The following is a 15,499-nucleotide window of genomic DNA, read 5'->3' as shown; positions in this document are numbered from 1 at the left end:
TCGAGAAGCACTTTGTACTATGATGTTAATGTGAATGTTAACATGCAAATATCTGTCTACACACTAGATCACATGTAGCACTTAAGAATTACACCTATTTCTGTGTTAACTAGATTGTTAACATCTGTGTATCTGTTAATATGTCCCAACCTCCTCCTGTGTAGATCCGCTGCGAGGGGATCCGTCTCTTCCTGCTGTGGCTTCAAGCCCTGAGGGACAACTGTGCTGAGGAGCAGTTCCTTATCTTTGCCTGTCTGGTGCCAGGTTTCCCTGCTGTGCCCTCCTCCAGAGGGCCCTGCACCCTCGACACCATCATTTATAACCCCTTCTCCAACCCCCCTGATGGTGAATATGAATTCTTTGAGATGAGATATTGAGATGGCAATATTGCAATAAAAAAATATCTCTATTATACATACTGTGATAATAAATGCCGTAATATTATTTGGTTAATTATTTTATTGTCTAAGACTGCTGCTGACTGCTGAGTTGTTTGTGTTTTTCAATTGTACACACACGATTCAAATATTCATTGTTAAAAACAATTAATGCCTTTTTTTCACATGCTTAGGACATGGCTGACTACTTTTATTTTATTTAAGAAGAAAATCAGAAGCACCTTAGGTTAAAAGTAAAAACAAATTTTATATGTACAAGATTCATTATGTAAAAAGGATATTCTTCAAGTCTTCATTTTTCTTTCTTATTATTGTGATAAATATCATATTCTGGTCTTTTTTATGGTGGTATTATCGTACCTAGAGTTTTTGGTCACTGAGGTTATCTAAAACATACAAAACTGATATTAGATTGTGCATGTTCCTTTCTTAGCGGAGAATCTTGTTTGCTTGCTCTTAACTTAAGATCTTTGTGTCTGTTGATCTGAGCAGCCAAGGTGGTTCCTGAGGAGATTACCCCGCTGGTTCCGGCTGTGGTAGGAGAAAAGGTTGCAGATGACCAGACCTGTTTCATCCTCGAAACCCTGCTCAAGTACATGGTCATCCAGGTAACAACTAATCATGCTAGAAAATGACTACAAAACTATTGACCAGATTATGCAGTGGTTGTGACGTGGTTTTCAAAACTTGAACTGAATCCCTTGTCAGTAGAGGGTGGGTGCAATGGCACAGGTTATATAATAGTGCAGGTTTGCATGTAAAATGGAGAGACAAATGTTTGGAAATCCGTGGCTAAGCTGTCAGATACGCTCATAATGCATATTCTGCATGAGTCTGATATATCTTTTTGCCATTAGTTGTTTGAATATCTTTAAAAGGCTTTATCCCTGTGTCCTTGCTAGACTTATTGAATACAATTAAAATTAAATAATTAATCCATCATTATATACTGTTTAAATTCTATTACAATTAAAATGAAAAACACAGTTGCCATGTTTCCCCAGCCCAGTTTAGATGAAATCACACACACTGCCATATGACAAAACCCTCAACGGCTGTGTTTATGCTCGACTTAAACTGTTAACTCATAGACCCTCAGAATGAATGTTTCCCATTCCTCAAGACCAGTTAGGTTACTCATCTAAAACACTAAGCAAGAGCAGCTCAAACATATCACAAGTAAAATGAGAAGAAGGAAGAGGAAATAAAAAAGGGACATTTTATCCACCCCCCACCATCCCCACACCCTAAATCAGAGAAAGGCAACATGAAATAAATACGTATGTAAACAAATAACAAAGTTACAGGAAAACTGAATTGCAGTAAACAAGGTACAGAGACAGGCTAGGTCAGTTTAGGACGTCTTTGTAGAATAGAGGATAACAGTGTAGGTTCAATGTGTTTTAAGTAATGGTCAAAAAATTTGTACAAAGTACCCACTGTGGAGTGAAGCACTCATGAGATGTATCCATTATAAGATTGTGCTGCAACTTTTTTGTTAGAGCAACATCCTTGATCCAAAAGAGCAAAATATTCTTCTTTTCGACAAAAATCAGTGGAGTGAATAACCTCTCTTGGTTGACATTCACAATATGACCCTCTGGTAGACCAAGAAGAAGGCGCATAGCACCTATCTCTATTGGAACACAAAAAATAACAATTCATCCACAATAACTTACCAATTCCTTTGTGGCTTCACTCATGACCAGAGACAGCGAATGTAACTGCCAATTGTAGAGTTATACTTACAACAGAGTCACACGTTCGCATCAGTTGATGCTATCTGTGTGCGATGTACAATTCCAAACTCGGCTAAAATAACGTGTCTAGTGTTAAGTAATAGATGTTCTGAAGGGCTATGAGTTAACCATTTGAGTCAAACAAAGAGGCTTTACTATGTGTAGCTTGGAAAATAGCAATATGTGGCACTGAATCAGGGTGACTACAGGTTCTTAAAATGTGTTAAATTCTCATTTATTAATAAAAGGCCTCAACAGTATTAAATAGTCTTAAATTCTGTTTGGGAAGGTCTTAAATATTTATTTATTGAATGCTGTAAACAAGTCTAAAAAGTAATTTTGAGCACAAAATGCCTGCGCCTTTTATCTTTGGTGAAATAAACAAGAGCTGAAATGAAATGCCTCTGTTATCCTGTTACAGTGTTTTACTTTTTTGCTATTCCTGTTGGCAAACTTTGTCCCCTGGTGACCACTGGAGCATTCTGTCTAGATGGCATGGAGGAGCTAGCTAGTTAGCTAAGCTGTAAGCACTCCAGTTTGTGTGGGTTTACTTTTTACCAAATTTTAAACTGTCTTAAGGCTAAATAAGACAGAATGGCATTAACTTATGTTTAAATACATAAGTTAATGCCATTGAGCCATGTAGAAACTATAAAACAGAGAACCACAATAGTAATAAAACAGAGGTCTAAATGACTTTCAGCCCCGAAACTGGGAATTCTGCCTGGTAATAGCCTCATTTCAGACTGACTATAGCACAATTGTAACGATTAATGTTATTATATGTTTTTGGACTAATTAATGTATTTGTGCAAATGTTCTTTAAACAGGTATTGTCATTTTGCCTTATTTATAATTTTGAACTGGCAATATATGTATTTACTCTGAAGAGGATGCTTTTATTTTCATATTTGATGTTTAGTTTAATTGCAAAATTTAATTAAACGGTAACATCAAAGAGTCTTAAATTTACGTTCACAAGCTGGTTATGAGTAGCTTATAAAATAGCAATATGGGGCACTGAGTTTTATGAATTCACTGTTTACCAGACCACACATGGTACAAGAATTAGCTTGCTAGTTTACTGTTTCCTAACTGTATGCTGGGTGGGTGTCTGGAGATGAGTAACGGGTGACATAAGTTATGGAGTACTATGAGTTAAAAGTTTGAGTGAAGCATAGCTTGCATCTGTCAAGGCTTTCATCATACATAAGTGAGCATGGTTTCATCTAAAGTTGGTTGGAAAAATGAAAAATGCACCCTGCTAGGAGGGATCTACTAAAAAACAAAAGCAGTATGAATGAACACTGATAATCATGACAAATATACATGACCTGTATAATCAAAGATATCCTACCTTGATGTATGTTTTGTTTATACGGTGTATGTTTGATAATCATTTTCTTATACAACAGTAAGATGAAAAGCTAAATACAATATCAGTTGTTAAGTGTGTAAAGTTGGAGTCTGTTAATTTTGCGTATACTTGTCCAAACCATTTTCCCTCTCTAGACTTTTGTTCGAGCAACCTTCAAACTATTGTGTTGCAAACAATATACTGTCAGTGTCTGAGTGATGCTGGAACCATCTCCTCTGCCTGTAGCCTGACCTTGTCTGCCTTTGTGCTCTGTCTGCCAGGCATCCAGTTTAGAATGGAAGAACAAAGAGAACCAGGACACAGGCTTCAGGTTTCTCTTCAGCCTTTTCAAGAAATACTACCTTCCACATCTATTCCCCTCTTTCACCAAGCTTACAAATCTCTACAAGCCTTTATTAGGTAAGATCACGCACAGTACATAGATATAGATTTTGGCTTTGTGCTGAAGCCTTTTCAAAGTGAGTATTCTATTATTGCAAAGGAACACACACTGTACACTGTAGATATAAGAGCTACTTTTTGAGAAGTAAAATCTCAGTCTGACTGTTTTTAAAGTCTGATTTTGTTACATGTAAAGGCTCTATTCAGAAAACTAGCATGCTTGTATTGTCCATATGTGTTACAGTTCACATTGTTAACATCATTTCATATATAACATCATTTTATATTTCTACCATTTACCACTTTGTTATTAGATCAATACATCCAGAAATACAGCCTAAGCAGTATCTAATATTTTTCTATATTCACCATAAATACAGCCTGGCTGTGTGCAAAATAAATCATCTTTTCAAAAGGTGAGAGGGCAAAGATGATAAGTTTTATGTATTCTACATGTATGAACTTAAAGAGTTGGGTAATCTTTTTGATTTTTAAAATCCAAATTAACCCTCAAATTACTTTGCTAGCCCTGTAATGTTCATTCCTGGTATATCTCTCAGCTCCTTGAATTCAAAAGCTCAGAGGAGGCTTTTCAGTCAACAAATCTGCTTTCAAATAAAAGGTGGGGTTTTCAGAAATGCAACAACTATTTAAGTTAAATTACTAGAAACCATTTTAGTTTGCAAAAGAGAATGATGTATGATCGCTCTCCAAAAGAACAGCTACCACCATATAGTGTGTCTTAAACTGTTGAGACTATTTTACATATGGTATTATTTGTATTATTCTAGGGTGCCTAACAACATCTGGCAAAGGGACTGCCAATGAAAACTAGCCTTAAGCTGACTTTAGGGAACATTTGTTTGGATGTTGACTAATGTACATTGTCCCTGTGAATGAATGAGTAAATATATATAAAAGAAACAAATGTATAACAAGCAAGCAGCATAATGATATTCATTTAATAAATAATGTGATACTTGTTCAGCTCCTGAGGTTCCATGGTTAAGTGAACAGATTTTGATTCTGAACACCTTCACACTGAAACATCTGGAGCTGACATTTAGTCTCTTTTTCCTTTTCTATTTTGTCACTTTTTCTAACCCTCGCTCTGTCTCCATCCTTTACTCTTCGCCCCACTGTATTTCTCAATTAGACCTCCCCCACCACAGACCAAAACCCCTGTATGTGCCAGTGACGCGGAACAATGAGAGCACCTTCTGCACCAGGGACCAGTACCTGGCACCCCGCGTGGCCTTCATCACCTGGCTGGTCACCTTCTTCCTGGAGAAGAAGTATGTCAGCAGTGCTGCTGCGGCGCAGAGCGCCAAGAACGGCACTGAGGTCATTCCCAAACTCATCCAGGTGAGTACGACAGTATTGTTCTGTTGATTTGTCATTGAGGATGGAGGAGGTAGTTTGTTATGAAGTTACGTTTATAGAAAAATGCCTGAGTCCATCTTCTCTGTATAAAGACACCTGGGCAGAGAAGACCATTTTTGAGAAAATATTCACACACATGAATCAATAACTAATCCTATACAGTACTACAGTGCACATTACAAGTTGTGAAATTCTCTTGCTCATGCATTATATACACATTTAAAATAATATATTGGAGTATATGTAAAGTACATTAGATGTCTTGTTTAAAGAGTGACCGCAATTATGGGAAGAGAAAGTGGGGAAGTAAATGCAAAATTATTATTATTATCATTATGAAAAGGTGGGAATCATTTTGCAGTAATGACCAATACAGTAGCTCATTCCACATAAAACCAACCATAAAACACAACTAATCAACTCCTGAATTTCTGCTTGCAGTTACTATAGCGACCAATTATTTAACTGTGAGGAGGCAACTCTATAGCACACTAACAGACTCTCATTTCTCACGGTGTCTCTGTGGTGGCCAGACTGTCACTGCAGGCAGTAGCAGCCAGGAGAAGGAGAAGGATAAGACATCAGATGGGGATACAAATGGGCCAGCGGGGGAGCCTGAGAAGAGCCACTCCAACAGCAGCACGCTGTCAGATCGACGGCCCAGCGATTCCAGTTTGTGTAGCATCGAGGAGGAGCACCGCCATGTCTATGACATGGTGCACGCCATCCTGCTGTCCACCAGGGACAATGTGAATTTTGTCAACGAGGTCTTCCACCAGGTACAGAGGGGTCACCAAGATAAATTAATTACAGTATAACTTTCAGTTTGGTCATGATTAGAATACAGCCTGGCTGGTGACACTGTGATAACGTGTACTGTGCTGCCCTCTGCTGGCTGTTTGTTAGCATAACGTAAAGATAATGCTGTAATGGTTCAGACTAAAAGTCTGTGTTCTTCCTCCTAAGGCCTTCCTGCTGCCGTCCTGTGAGGCCTCAGCAACCAGGAAGGTGATCAAAGTGTACAGGAAGTGGATCCTGCAGGAGAAGCCCAGTTTCATGACAGAGCCTGACACAGCTACGCGGGGAGATGAAGTGGATGACAGCTCTGAACAGACACTCAACCCTGAGACTAACAACATGCATGCACAGGTGAAACCTCTGATTCAGACCACTATATTAGAAAAAAAAATTCTAGCATATGCTGTATACACTAAGCTTGTTATTAATTATTATGTGATACAAGACTTCAAATGACTGGTAGTGTAGCTGAGACATTTATGTGCCCACATACAAAGATTGCAGAGGAACACCAATTTAAATCTTAAATATTGTCTGATAATGAGAAATTTACTTAAGTATTTATAATGCAGAGATTGAAATGTGACAAATTAAAGCCAAATAATATCTAATTTGATGGGAGAACTCAATTTGAATTCTTGGGTGAAATATTCTATAAAAGCCCAAGTTTATTCAAAGTTCTTTGATTGACTTTACTTGGAAAAATAAATGAACATTTGAATAGGTAGAACTTTTCTTTGATTTTGTTATAATAGTGATGTCAGTTAAATTTGAATTGGTCAGAGCAATGACACATTAAATCGTCCGTCTTTGCTCACTGCATCATAGCCTTTCTTACTCTCAGGTGTGCATCATCTACAGCAGTCATCCCCAAAGACTGGAACAGGACCCACAGATTGGGTCACAGGAGATTTTATTTGAGTTTCCCAAATAGATAAAAGACTGGAGGAAATTCTGCTAATTTAAGATTTATATCTGCAGTTTAATTTTTATTAAGAGGAAAACACAAGCCTCTTTCTAAATGCACTTATTTTGTCTCTTTTTCTTTTTTCTTTTTCTAATTTCTACAGTTTTAACATGCATATGTTTTCAATAAAGTGTCAAGATAATATAAGGTGATGTGGAAATGGCAGTGAAAATGGTCAGAAATTTTAATTTATGCACAAATTATCTATTGATAAGACTGATTATGACTTGGGTCACAACAGTTTGTCATTTTTAAAAAGTGGGTCCATAGGAAAAAAAAAGTTTGGGAAACACTGATCTTTAGGTTATATCAACTTCCATTTAAAACACAAAAATGTAAAATTATAAGTTATCTTATCAGTATCAGCCTAGAAAAGCCATTCATTACTAGTTATCTATAACTATATTGGCTGAAAAAAATCCAGGTGCTTCTCCTTAATCAAAAAAGGGTAAGTTGCTCAGTTTAAAAATAGATTTTACATTTATTTATTACAATTGGTGTAATTCTAGCTTGCAGAAACAATATGATTAATGACATAATCGTCTCATGTCTTAAGCGAAACCACAAACACTGGGGGAGTTGTGAGATAGCATAGATAAACAAGTTAAGACAACAGAAGATTTATTCTTAACAAACATGCAAGCTTTTGTCTATCATGAGTATAGCATCTGTCTTAACTTCTTAGCTTGTGACTGACCAATCTATTGGCCTGCCTTGTCTTCTACCAGACGTTACAGAGTCAAGGCCACAGACGGACGTCCAGCTGGGGGAGGACATACTCATTCAGCAGCGCAATCAGTCGGGGCTTTCTCACTGAAGAGCAGAACAGGGACGTCAAGGCTGGTATCCAGCCCACGCTACAGGTCTGTCTCAGTGTTCAGAGGTGTGTTTTTATCCTGAGGTCACAGCATTTGTTGCCTAGAATCAGCAGCACCCCTTGTATGCACTTCCTCTCTCGTTACTGTTTTTCAAGGAGTACTACTTTCTCTGTTAGTGTGTTTTTCCTGTTTACTCATCTTTACAGTGTCTTTATCTGTACAGGTGTTCCTGACCAACTCATCCAATGTGTTCCTGCTGGAGCCGTGTCAGGATGTACCTAAACTCCTGGATAACCAGGTCGAGGTGTGCAAGGGTGTTCTCAGTATCTACCGGCACATGATCATGGAGCACACGATGAACACACAGACATGGTCAGTGAGATGTTCAAGCACACATAGAAGATTTTTTTCACATCTTTATGACTCACAAATGTCATCTGATTTTATTTGATGATTCTTCATCACTCAACCTTTTTTCTGATTTCCTGTCTATTGTGCAGGGAGCAGATGTTGCAGGTACTGCTGAGGATCACAGAAGCAGTGATGAAGAGACCGCAGGAAAACCAAAGAAAAGATAGCTTTGCTGAAAGTCTAGCATCTATACTCTTTAGGGTACGTCTACAGGTGCTTAGTTTTACATTAACCAGGGTTTCTGCACGTCCTTAAAAAGTCTAAAATCTAAGAATCTTCAATCAAGAATTTTAGGCCTTAATATTTCTTGAATATGATTTTAAAAGTTCTTAAAAACGTATTTGATTATAACACTACCGATATTAATATGAAATTGGTTCAGTCTCACTTTCAAACGTGTTCGAGGATAAATTGTATTGATCACTCTGTAACAGCTACAAAATGAAACCGACATTGATCCAGTAATCACCAATGCATGTATTTTTTGCTAGCATGCATGTGAAATAGGTCTTAGTTCACATCAGTTCAAAATCTGACTTGTTGAAACCTGCAGAAACCCCGATTAACTAATTTTTTTTTAAAAATTCATATCAGAAAAAAGATGAGAGAGTGAGTGTGAATATATCATCATATCTACTCTCAATACTCTTACTTTACTACACTGTGATTACACAACATTGAATGTATAAAATTATGTGTCCTTTATGAGTAACTGCCACAATTTGTTGCTCATGAGCCTGTATGTTCTGTGTATATGTCCTGTGTGTGTGTGTGTGTGTGTGTGTGTGTGTGTGTGTGTGTGTGTGTGTGTGTGTGTGTGTGTGTGTGTGTGTGTGTGTGTGTGTCTTGGATGATTGACAAAAAAAGCAAACAGAGACTGTACCAAATTTAATGTATCAGTGTGAGAATTCTGCTGTCACATCTTATCATTGGCTGGAATTCATAGTGGTGACCATGTCTGTCAATGCTAATTCATCTGTCCTTGTCTCATCTTGCATTCAGACCATCATCGTGGCGTGGGTGCGAGCCAACCTGTGCGTATTTATCTCCCGGGAGCTATGGGACGAGCTGCTGGCAGTGCTGTCCTCTCTTACCTGCTGGGAGGAGCTGGTGACAGAGTGGGCCAGCATCATGGACTCGCTGACGGCTGTGCTGGCACGCTCCGTTTATGGCCTGGACATGGCCAACCTGCCTCTGGACAAACTGAGCGAACAGAAGGAGAAGAAGCAGAGAGGACGGGGTGAGGGGGAGAAACAGGGATTTGGGGATGGCGAGAATTTGGGTGAAAAAGGGTTTTAAATGGATTTAATTTAGTTGGTTCCGATTACTTACAGTGGATCCTTATTTTCTCCTACATTTTTTATGATGGTTGGTTATGTTAGAAATTATTTTGATTTAAAAACAATTTTTTTTTTTTACCTTGGAACTACAGTGCCTATACAAAGTATTCATCCCCTTTGGACATTAATACTTTATATGTGCACTATATTTCTAATATTATATTACAGAGCTTCTAAAGAACCTGAGTTGGTCAAAATCACATTTTTGAAGTGTTTAAATGTATCAGCTGACATAAATTGCAGCTCACTTGTTATAGATTTGGCTCCAGTTTGTAAGTATACATTTACATATGTGTAACAGATTTTCTAAACTGATGTCAAATAATTTCCACATCATTACCCCCTTTCTCCAATCCACTGGTTTCCTAACCTGGGATTCTGATCCCCACTAGAAGTCACCAAAGCTTCACTAGGGGTCGTGAGGCCTTCTTGTTTTTAAGCCATGTAAGAAAATGTTTCATAAAAACATCTAGTAGACCCACATCGCAGTATTTCATTTGTTTCTGTGAAGAAAACTAAAAAAGTTGTTCGTTTTGAAGTTTAAATGAGAGATTAAAGTGAAAAAAAATCTCACAGCATAAGGTTATGGTGAAGACCTAAACACAAGCTATATTCACATAGCCATCACTGTCTGCTAAACAGCCTTGATCTGCATTAGAAAAGTACACAGTTAAAACAGCCAAAGTGGTAATAGAACAATGGCCAAGTGTGAGGGAGAAAGTTCCTAAAATAACAGGAAAACTCATCTCTGATGCAACATTCACAGGAAATAATCTGCTCAAAATGTTTTAACGTTAACGTTTTGCACAAACTTCCTGCAGTTATTGCATTCGCTTTTTTTGGTTAATTGTACAGCTGATCAGTTGTTCTGTATGTACATGTTATGCATGAGATTTAATTTTAAATAGCCATAAAACATGTCATTTAGTCAGGGGTCATCAATTTACTCAAAGATAGAAAAAGGATCCCTTAAGAAAAAAGGTTTTTAACCACTGCTCTAATAGATGTGGCCTTTCAGACAACTGTTTAGTGCCGATAATTAGTCAATTTTACACCATGTAATTGATTATCAAATTGTTGGTGATTGATTTTCTGGCTGCTGACTAATCAAATCAATTAACTTCTTGGTCCAAATGAATAGCATATATTCAAATTTTAGCAGTCACTCAATAGATACCATTGTTTTGGCTGGTGAGTGAAGCAAATCCACTAGCCACTTGCACATTTAATCCGCACTTTGGCTGGTCATAATTTTGTACCCTGATCAATTAACTGATCCAGTATGTCATTAAAAAAAAAAAGAAAAGTTGAATATTCTGTTTTTTCAGCTTTTTAAGCGTGAAGATGTCTGGATTTTACTTTGTGTTGTGTCATTGTAAACTGAAACATTTTGGGTATTTGACTTTTGGCTCTACACTATACTTGTTTTACATAAACTGCCCAAAGCCCGTCAGTGTGACTTGCTGTCTGCTAGAGTGTCCCTTTTTTTGACAGTAACACACTTGTGGTAGTGTCTGAAACATTCAAATCTGGCACATTAGAGCCTTAATTGTGCACTTGACAACAAGCTCATGCAAGTTTGATAATATCCACACAATGTGCATGTTTAAGGAAATGTGCGATCAGACATTCTTGTTGACAACCACTACAGCTTTTTAAAGTTTTTAAGGTCTGAAATACCATAACCATAATTATCCTGAGGGCACCTGAGTGACCTGTCTTGCATGTCAGTAGAGGTAGCTGTTTTGAATTCTAATATAAATCTAAATATTAGTTTTAAAACTGTATACTGACATCTCTGTAATGATGAGCAAGTGTTGTTCTTTTGCACTTCAGGAGTGATCCAGGACTCCCAGAAGGCGGCAGCAGTGGCACGCTCCTTCTCATTGAGCTGGAGGAACCAAGGGGAGCAGGGCGCGCCAGGAGTTCAGGAGCCCATGAGGATTCGCTCTGCCACCACGTCAGGAGCTCCTGGTGTAGAGAAAGCCCGCAACAACGTCCGACAGAAGGCCTCTGGTAAGTACCTGTAATATTAGTGACAACACTATACCATCAAAGCAAGCAGGCAAAAATGAAACACAAAGGACTGGCTTTTATAAGACCCTATGCATGTATGTACTATTCTATACCCATGCTGTGTTAATCTTCTGGCTTTGTGTTGGGCCAGCAACATAGTACTGATAAGCTCCTGTAGCACAGCCTCAGACCACAGGGTTTATCAGACGTATTGACTGCTTGTGAAAGCCTTCAGACAGGTCTGTGTGTACGCTAGCCCAGGTGTCGTTGAAAAGCACAACACTAAAGACAAAGAGGCCAGCAGATGGCACCCATTGTTCCTTTCACATGTCACTGGCCAATGTCAACATGTTTCCATGTCAGCTCGATTGCAGGCGTACAGTGCGATTTCCCCCGACGGCATGTCAAAGGCCAGCTTTGGACACTCATTGTCATTAGCTCAATTCAGATGCCGCAAACACCCCTTATCTGATGGGAACGTGGCAGGCTAATTATAAGTTGAGCTGGGAGGCAGTGGAGTAGTAACTAGCTGAGGTGCCTGTCTTGCTTGTCTTAATTTTGTCTAGACAGAATCTTAATGTGGAGGATAAAAGACAGAGACGATCCCTTTTCGTTTCCTGGCCTTCCACCCCTCCAATTACCACCGACTCACTAATATGACGAGCTTGTTGAGCTAGGAGCAGATGTATTTGTGCCTGAAGGATGAAGTCTTGGAAGGGATGTGTGTTAGTGTTTGTGTGTGTGCTGAAACATCTATTATGTGTCTCGTGTGCATGTTAATGTACCTATTCTGTTTATTTGTATCTGCGAGCAGGCAAAGATGGACATTAAACACTACCGCTTCAAATTCCCTTCCCTTTCTTTGGCCTAATTGGATTTCTCCCACATTGATCTTCAAAGGCCCAGCAGCCCTCCTCCCTACTCCTCAAGAGAAGGCCCACACATCAATTGCACGGCAGTTTTTGATAGTTTCATTAAGAGTGTAATTAATGCTCATTAATATGCATAAATGGGAAGCAGTGGTGGGCTGTAGCAGAGACGATGTATCTCTCTCTCACTGAAAGGCATAATTAAAGTGTGCTGAAAGCAGAGAATAGAACTGTCCTCTTTCATTGCTCTCTTTGAGATTAAGCCTGAAGTGCTATCCACACACAATGGCAATGCCTCAGCATTGACAACTGTCAAAACTTGGCTGTACTTGCGCATGCAAATGCAAACTAATATTGTTGTGAGATCTTGTCTTGATAATGGAGAGAATGGCTGGATTTTCATTATGGTGCTCATTAAGCTTCTCCAACTACAGAGACCCAGTTGAACCAGCTCTCACTCTGCCACTGCTGGGATGGTTATCAGATATACCTTTGCTAATTTGTGTCTAAATTATGATATCATATGATTATGTAATTTCAATCAACTAAGATAAAATGTTGAAGATTCGTCCTGTACATTGTTAATTCTTTTCCTATGTTTCGTACCATTTGGATAAAGAATCCTTGTCTCTGTTGTCTTACATACATAAGTAACTGAATGAAGTCGTGCCGGTTGTGATGCGTTGTACGTCAGCAAGCAATGATTGGTTTGCCAGAGTCAAAGGAAGGATCAACCATAGTGGCAGAGTAAGCTACAGCATGAACCCTGTGATGTAAAACTGTATAAGCACAACTTAGCAGTGTTTGTGTAATTACTCTCACTGCCAGAGGGGAGAGACTGCTGCAATGCAGCTTTCAAGGCTGTAGGAGAAAAATTTTAAGTCAGTTTAAGTGTCTCATGTCACGTAAACCCACATGCTTTGAAGACAATACCAGTCTAAGCTTGAGCCTGACCACTAAATCAAATCGCTGGATATATCAGCATATGTCGGCTGATAAGCAGAAAGAACCTCCACTACAGAAATGGTAAAAATACTGTATGTCTGAGGTTGTTTAATAACAATGTCGCCATTATATAGCTTGTCCACCACAGAGCTCTGAGTAGTTTATTTGTACCTCTGTAATGTGCCTCTCAGTACACAAGTTACTGTTCTTTAAAACAAATTAAGGGATTGTTTTCAAAATGTTTGTTTATAGTATGTGACAATAATAATGTTGTGTTGGTGCTAATTTCAAACTTATCTTTTTAAAAAGCCTTTTGTTAATGTTAGCACTGTTTTTATTTTTACTGTATTTTTAAGTTTATGAATATACGAAGTCTCAAATATCAATGCCAACATCCAGTAGTAGTCAGGCTTTAGTCCAAGCAAATGTCAGTGTGATGGCTGACAAGTTTGTTTTAATCATTTCTTCTTTTATGAATCTTATTGGTATTTCTTTCCTGGAGCCACAGCTCTGATTTTGTTTCTGGAATCTTTCTCTCATATTCAAAGCCATTCAAACACTGAATTGACCAAATTCAAGTCAAAACCCTGTTCTGCTGTGTTTAATTTCTTCAGTTTTCCTGATCAGGAATGTTTTGATAAAGTACTCTTGTAGCTCTCTGTACTGTGCTGTTATTGAATACTGTCTTCTTCCCCCTACCTCTTCTCTGTTTCCACTGTCTTTCCTCTTCTTCCTCTTCTTTTTTCTTTTTTTCGCTGATCGAAGCTAAGCGAAGCCAGTCCATCAGCAACTGTGTCCATCTATACGAGGCTTTGCCCACTACTAAAAGTGTTCCTATGCTGCTCCACACTGTGAGCTCTTTCTTGCCTGGTATCTCTTCTGGTAACTCTGCTTGCTCTCACAGACTCTCAGGTAAAGTGTTTTCTGAGAGCTGCATGTGTTTGTGTGTTTGTGACCTCCGTCCTGCCTTTCCATCCATCTGTCACTATCTGTCATATGCTGCCAGTTTCTGTGTCTGTTGTGACGGTATTTGGAGCGAGGGTTTTTTTTGTTTTAACAGGAATGTAAGACAGTCTTGTGCTTACTTGTTGAAAAATGTAAAAAATTCTCGGAAAACCCTGCAATATGTGGGAATACAGTCTATCACAAGTGTATGTCTGCATCACCTCTGCATGTGTGCATGTCCTAATTTCTCTCCTATGTTCTCATGACTTTGTCAAATCTTCACCTATACTGTGTCTTCAAATCCCTAAAAATAACAAGTGTGTTTACATTTGAAGGATTGTGTTTGGTGTGGTTGCTCTGTCTAATCATGTGTCTTCTTTTCTCCTGTCTGTCAGATGTGGAGGAGTGTCAGCTGTCAGAATGTGGGGGAGAGGAGGAGCTGGGCAGCGGGGAAAGCCCTCTGCCACGTAGCAGCAGCACCTCAGACATCACCCAACAACTGTCTGACACTTTACCAGGTGAATGCAAACACAAACTGGATTTTAATCCCCAATATTTCACTTCCGATCTAGACTGAAATTACTCCCTCACAATGATATTGTGCACATTATCATACAGGCAGGAGACTGTAAAATGGTTTCAATTTACTTAATTCATCAATTAATGCAGTTAACTTTTTAAAATAAAAACGCTGCAAACCATTTATTAATTGCCAGTTATGTTTCAGATTTTATTTCAGAAGATAAGGACACCAGGAAATGGTTTGGCACACAGTTTATTGGAACGAGACTGAAAATTGTGCCTCCTTTTCTATTCATTCCATCAAAAAACAACTCTGAATCAAATGGGAATTGAATCATGAGATCCCCAAAGCCATATTATATTAAGAAGAGGTTTAGCTGAGCTGCTTCTGCTGTAAGCCATCAGGTAATTTAATGAAAAGGGGAAAGATGATTTGCCAGTTGAATTGGAATTTTATTAATTAGATCCTTGACAAATTAGTGAAATAGCAATAAATCAATTTTTGTTAAGCCTTTGCTGTTCAAGTTTTGTTGACATTGGGTCACATATTATAGGTATGTTGGCTGTAGTTACTGGTGGAATATTGGAG

The 15,499-nt window shown here is 38.5% G+C and overlaps 1 protein-coding gene across 8 annotated transcripts in view; it reads left to right on the top strand.

The window, feature by feature from the left end:
• ralgapa2 (Ral GTPase activating protein catalytic subunit alpha 2) overlaps positions 1 to 15,499 on the top strand; it is a 119,145-nt gene that overhangs the window by 34,151 nt on the left and 69,495 nt on the right. For 6 of the 8 annotated variants that reach the window (XM_084743264.1, XM_084743265.1, XM_084743270.1 and 3 more), the window contains exons 6-18: positions 165 to 345; positions 891 to 1,006; positions 3,776 to 3,914; positions 5,053 to 5,261; positions 5,813 to 6,058; positions 6,246 to 6,428; positions 7,773 to 7,907; positions 8,086 to 8,234; positions 8,363 to 8,474; positions 9,276 to 9,513; positions 11,450 to 11,629; positions 14,209 to 14,355; positions 14,784 to 14,906. In XM_084743264.1, the coding sequence (XP_084599390.1) occupies positions 165 to 345; positions 891 to 1,006; positions 3,776 to 3,914; positions 5,053 to 5,261; positions 5,813 to 6,058; positions 6,246 to 6,428; positions 7,773 to 7,907; positions 8,086 to 8,234; positions 8,363 to 8,474; positions 9,276 to 9,513; positions 11,450 to 11,629; positions 14,209 to 14,355; positions 14,784 to 14,906 (2,158 nt within the window). The remainder of the gene's footprint in view (positions 1 to 164; positions 346 to 890; positions 1,007 to 3,775; positions 3,915 to 5,052; positions 5,262 to 5,812; positions 6,059 to 6,245; positions 6,429 to 7,772; positions 7,908 to 8,085; positions 8,235 to 8,362; positions 8,475 to 9,275; positions 9,514 to 11,449; positions 11,630 to 14,208; positions 14,356 to 14,783; positions 14,907 to 15,499) is intronic. The other 2 variants (XM_084743269.1, XM_084743266.1) reach the window with 1 other exon arrangement.

This window comes from Lutjanus erythropterus, chromosome 18 (assembly GCF_056507025.1).
Source record: "Lutjanus erythropterus isolate fLutEry1 chromosome 18, fLutEry1.hap2, whole genome shotgun sequence".
Lineage (NCBI taxonomy): Eukaryota > Metazoa > Chordata > Actinopteri > Lutjaniformes > Lutjanidae > Lutjanus > Lutjanus erythropterus.
Note: the sequence above shows the minus strand (reverse complement) of the source record. Positions and strands in the feature narration are given on the sequence as shown.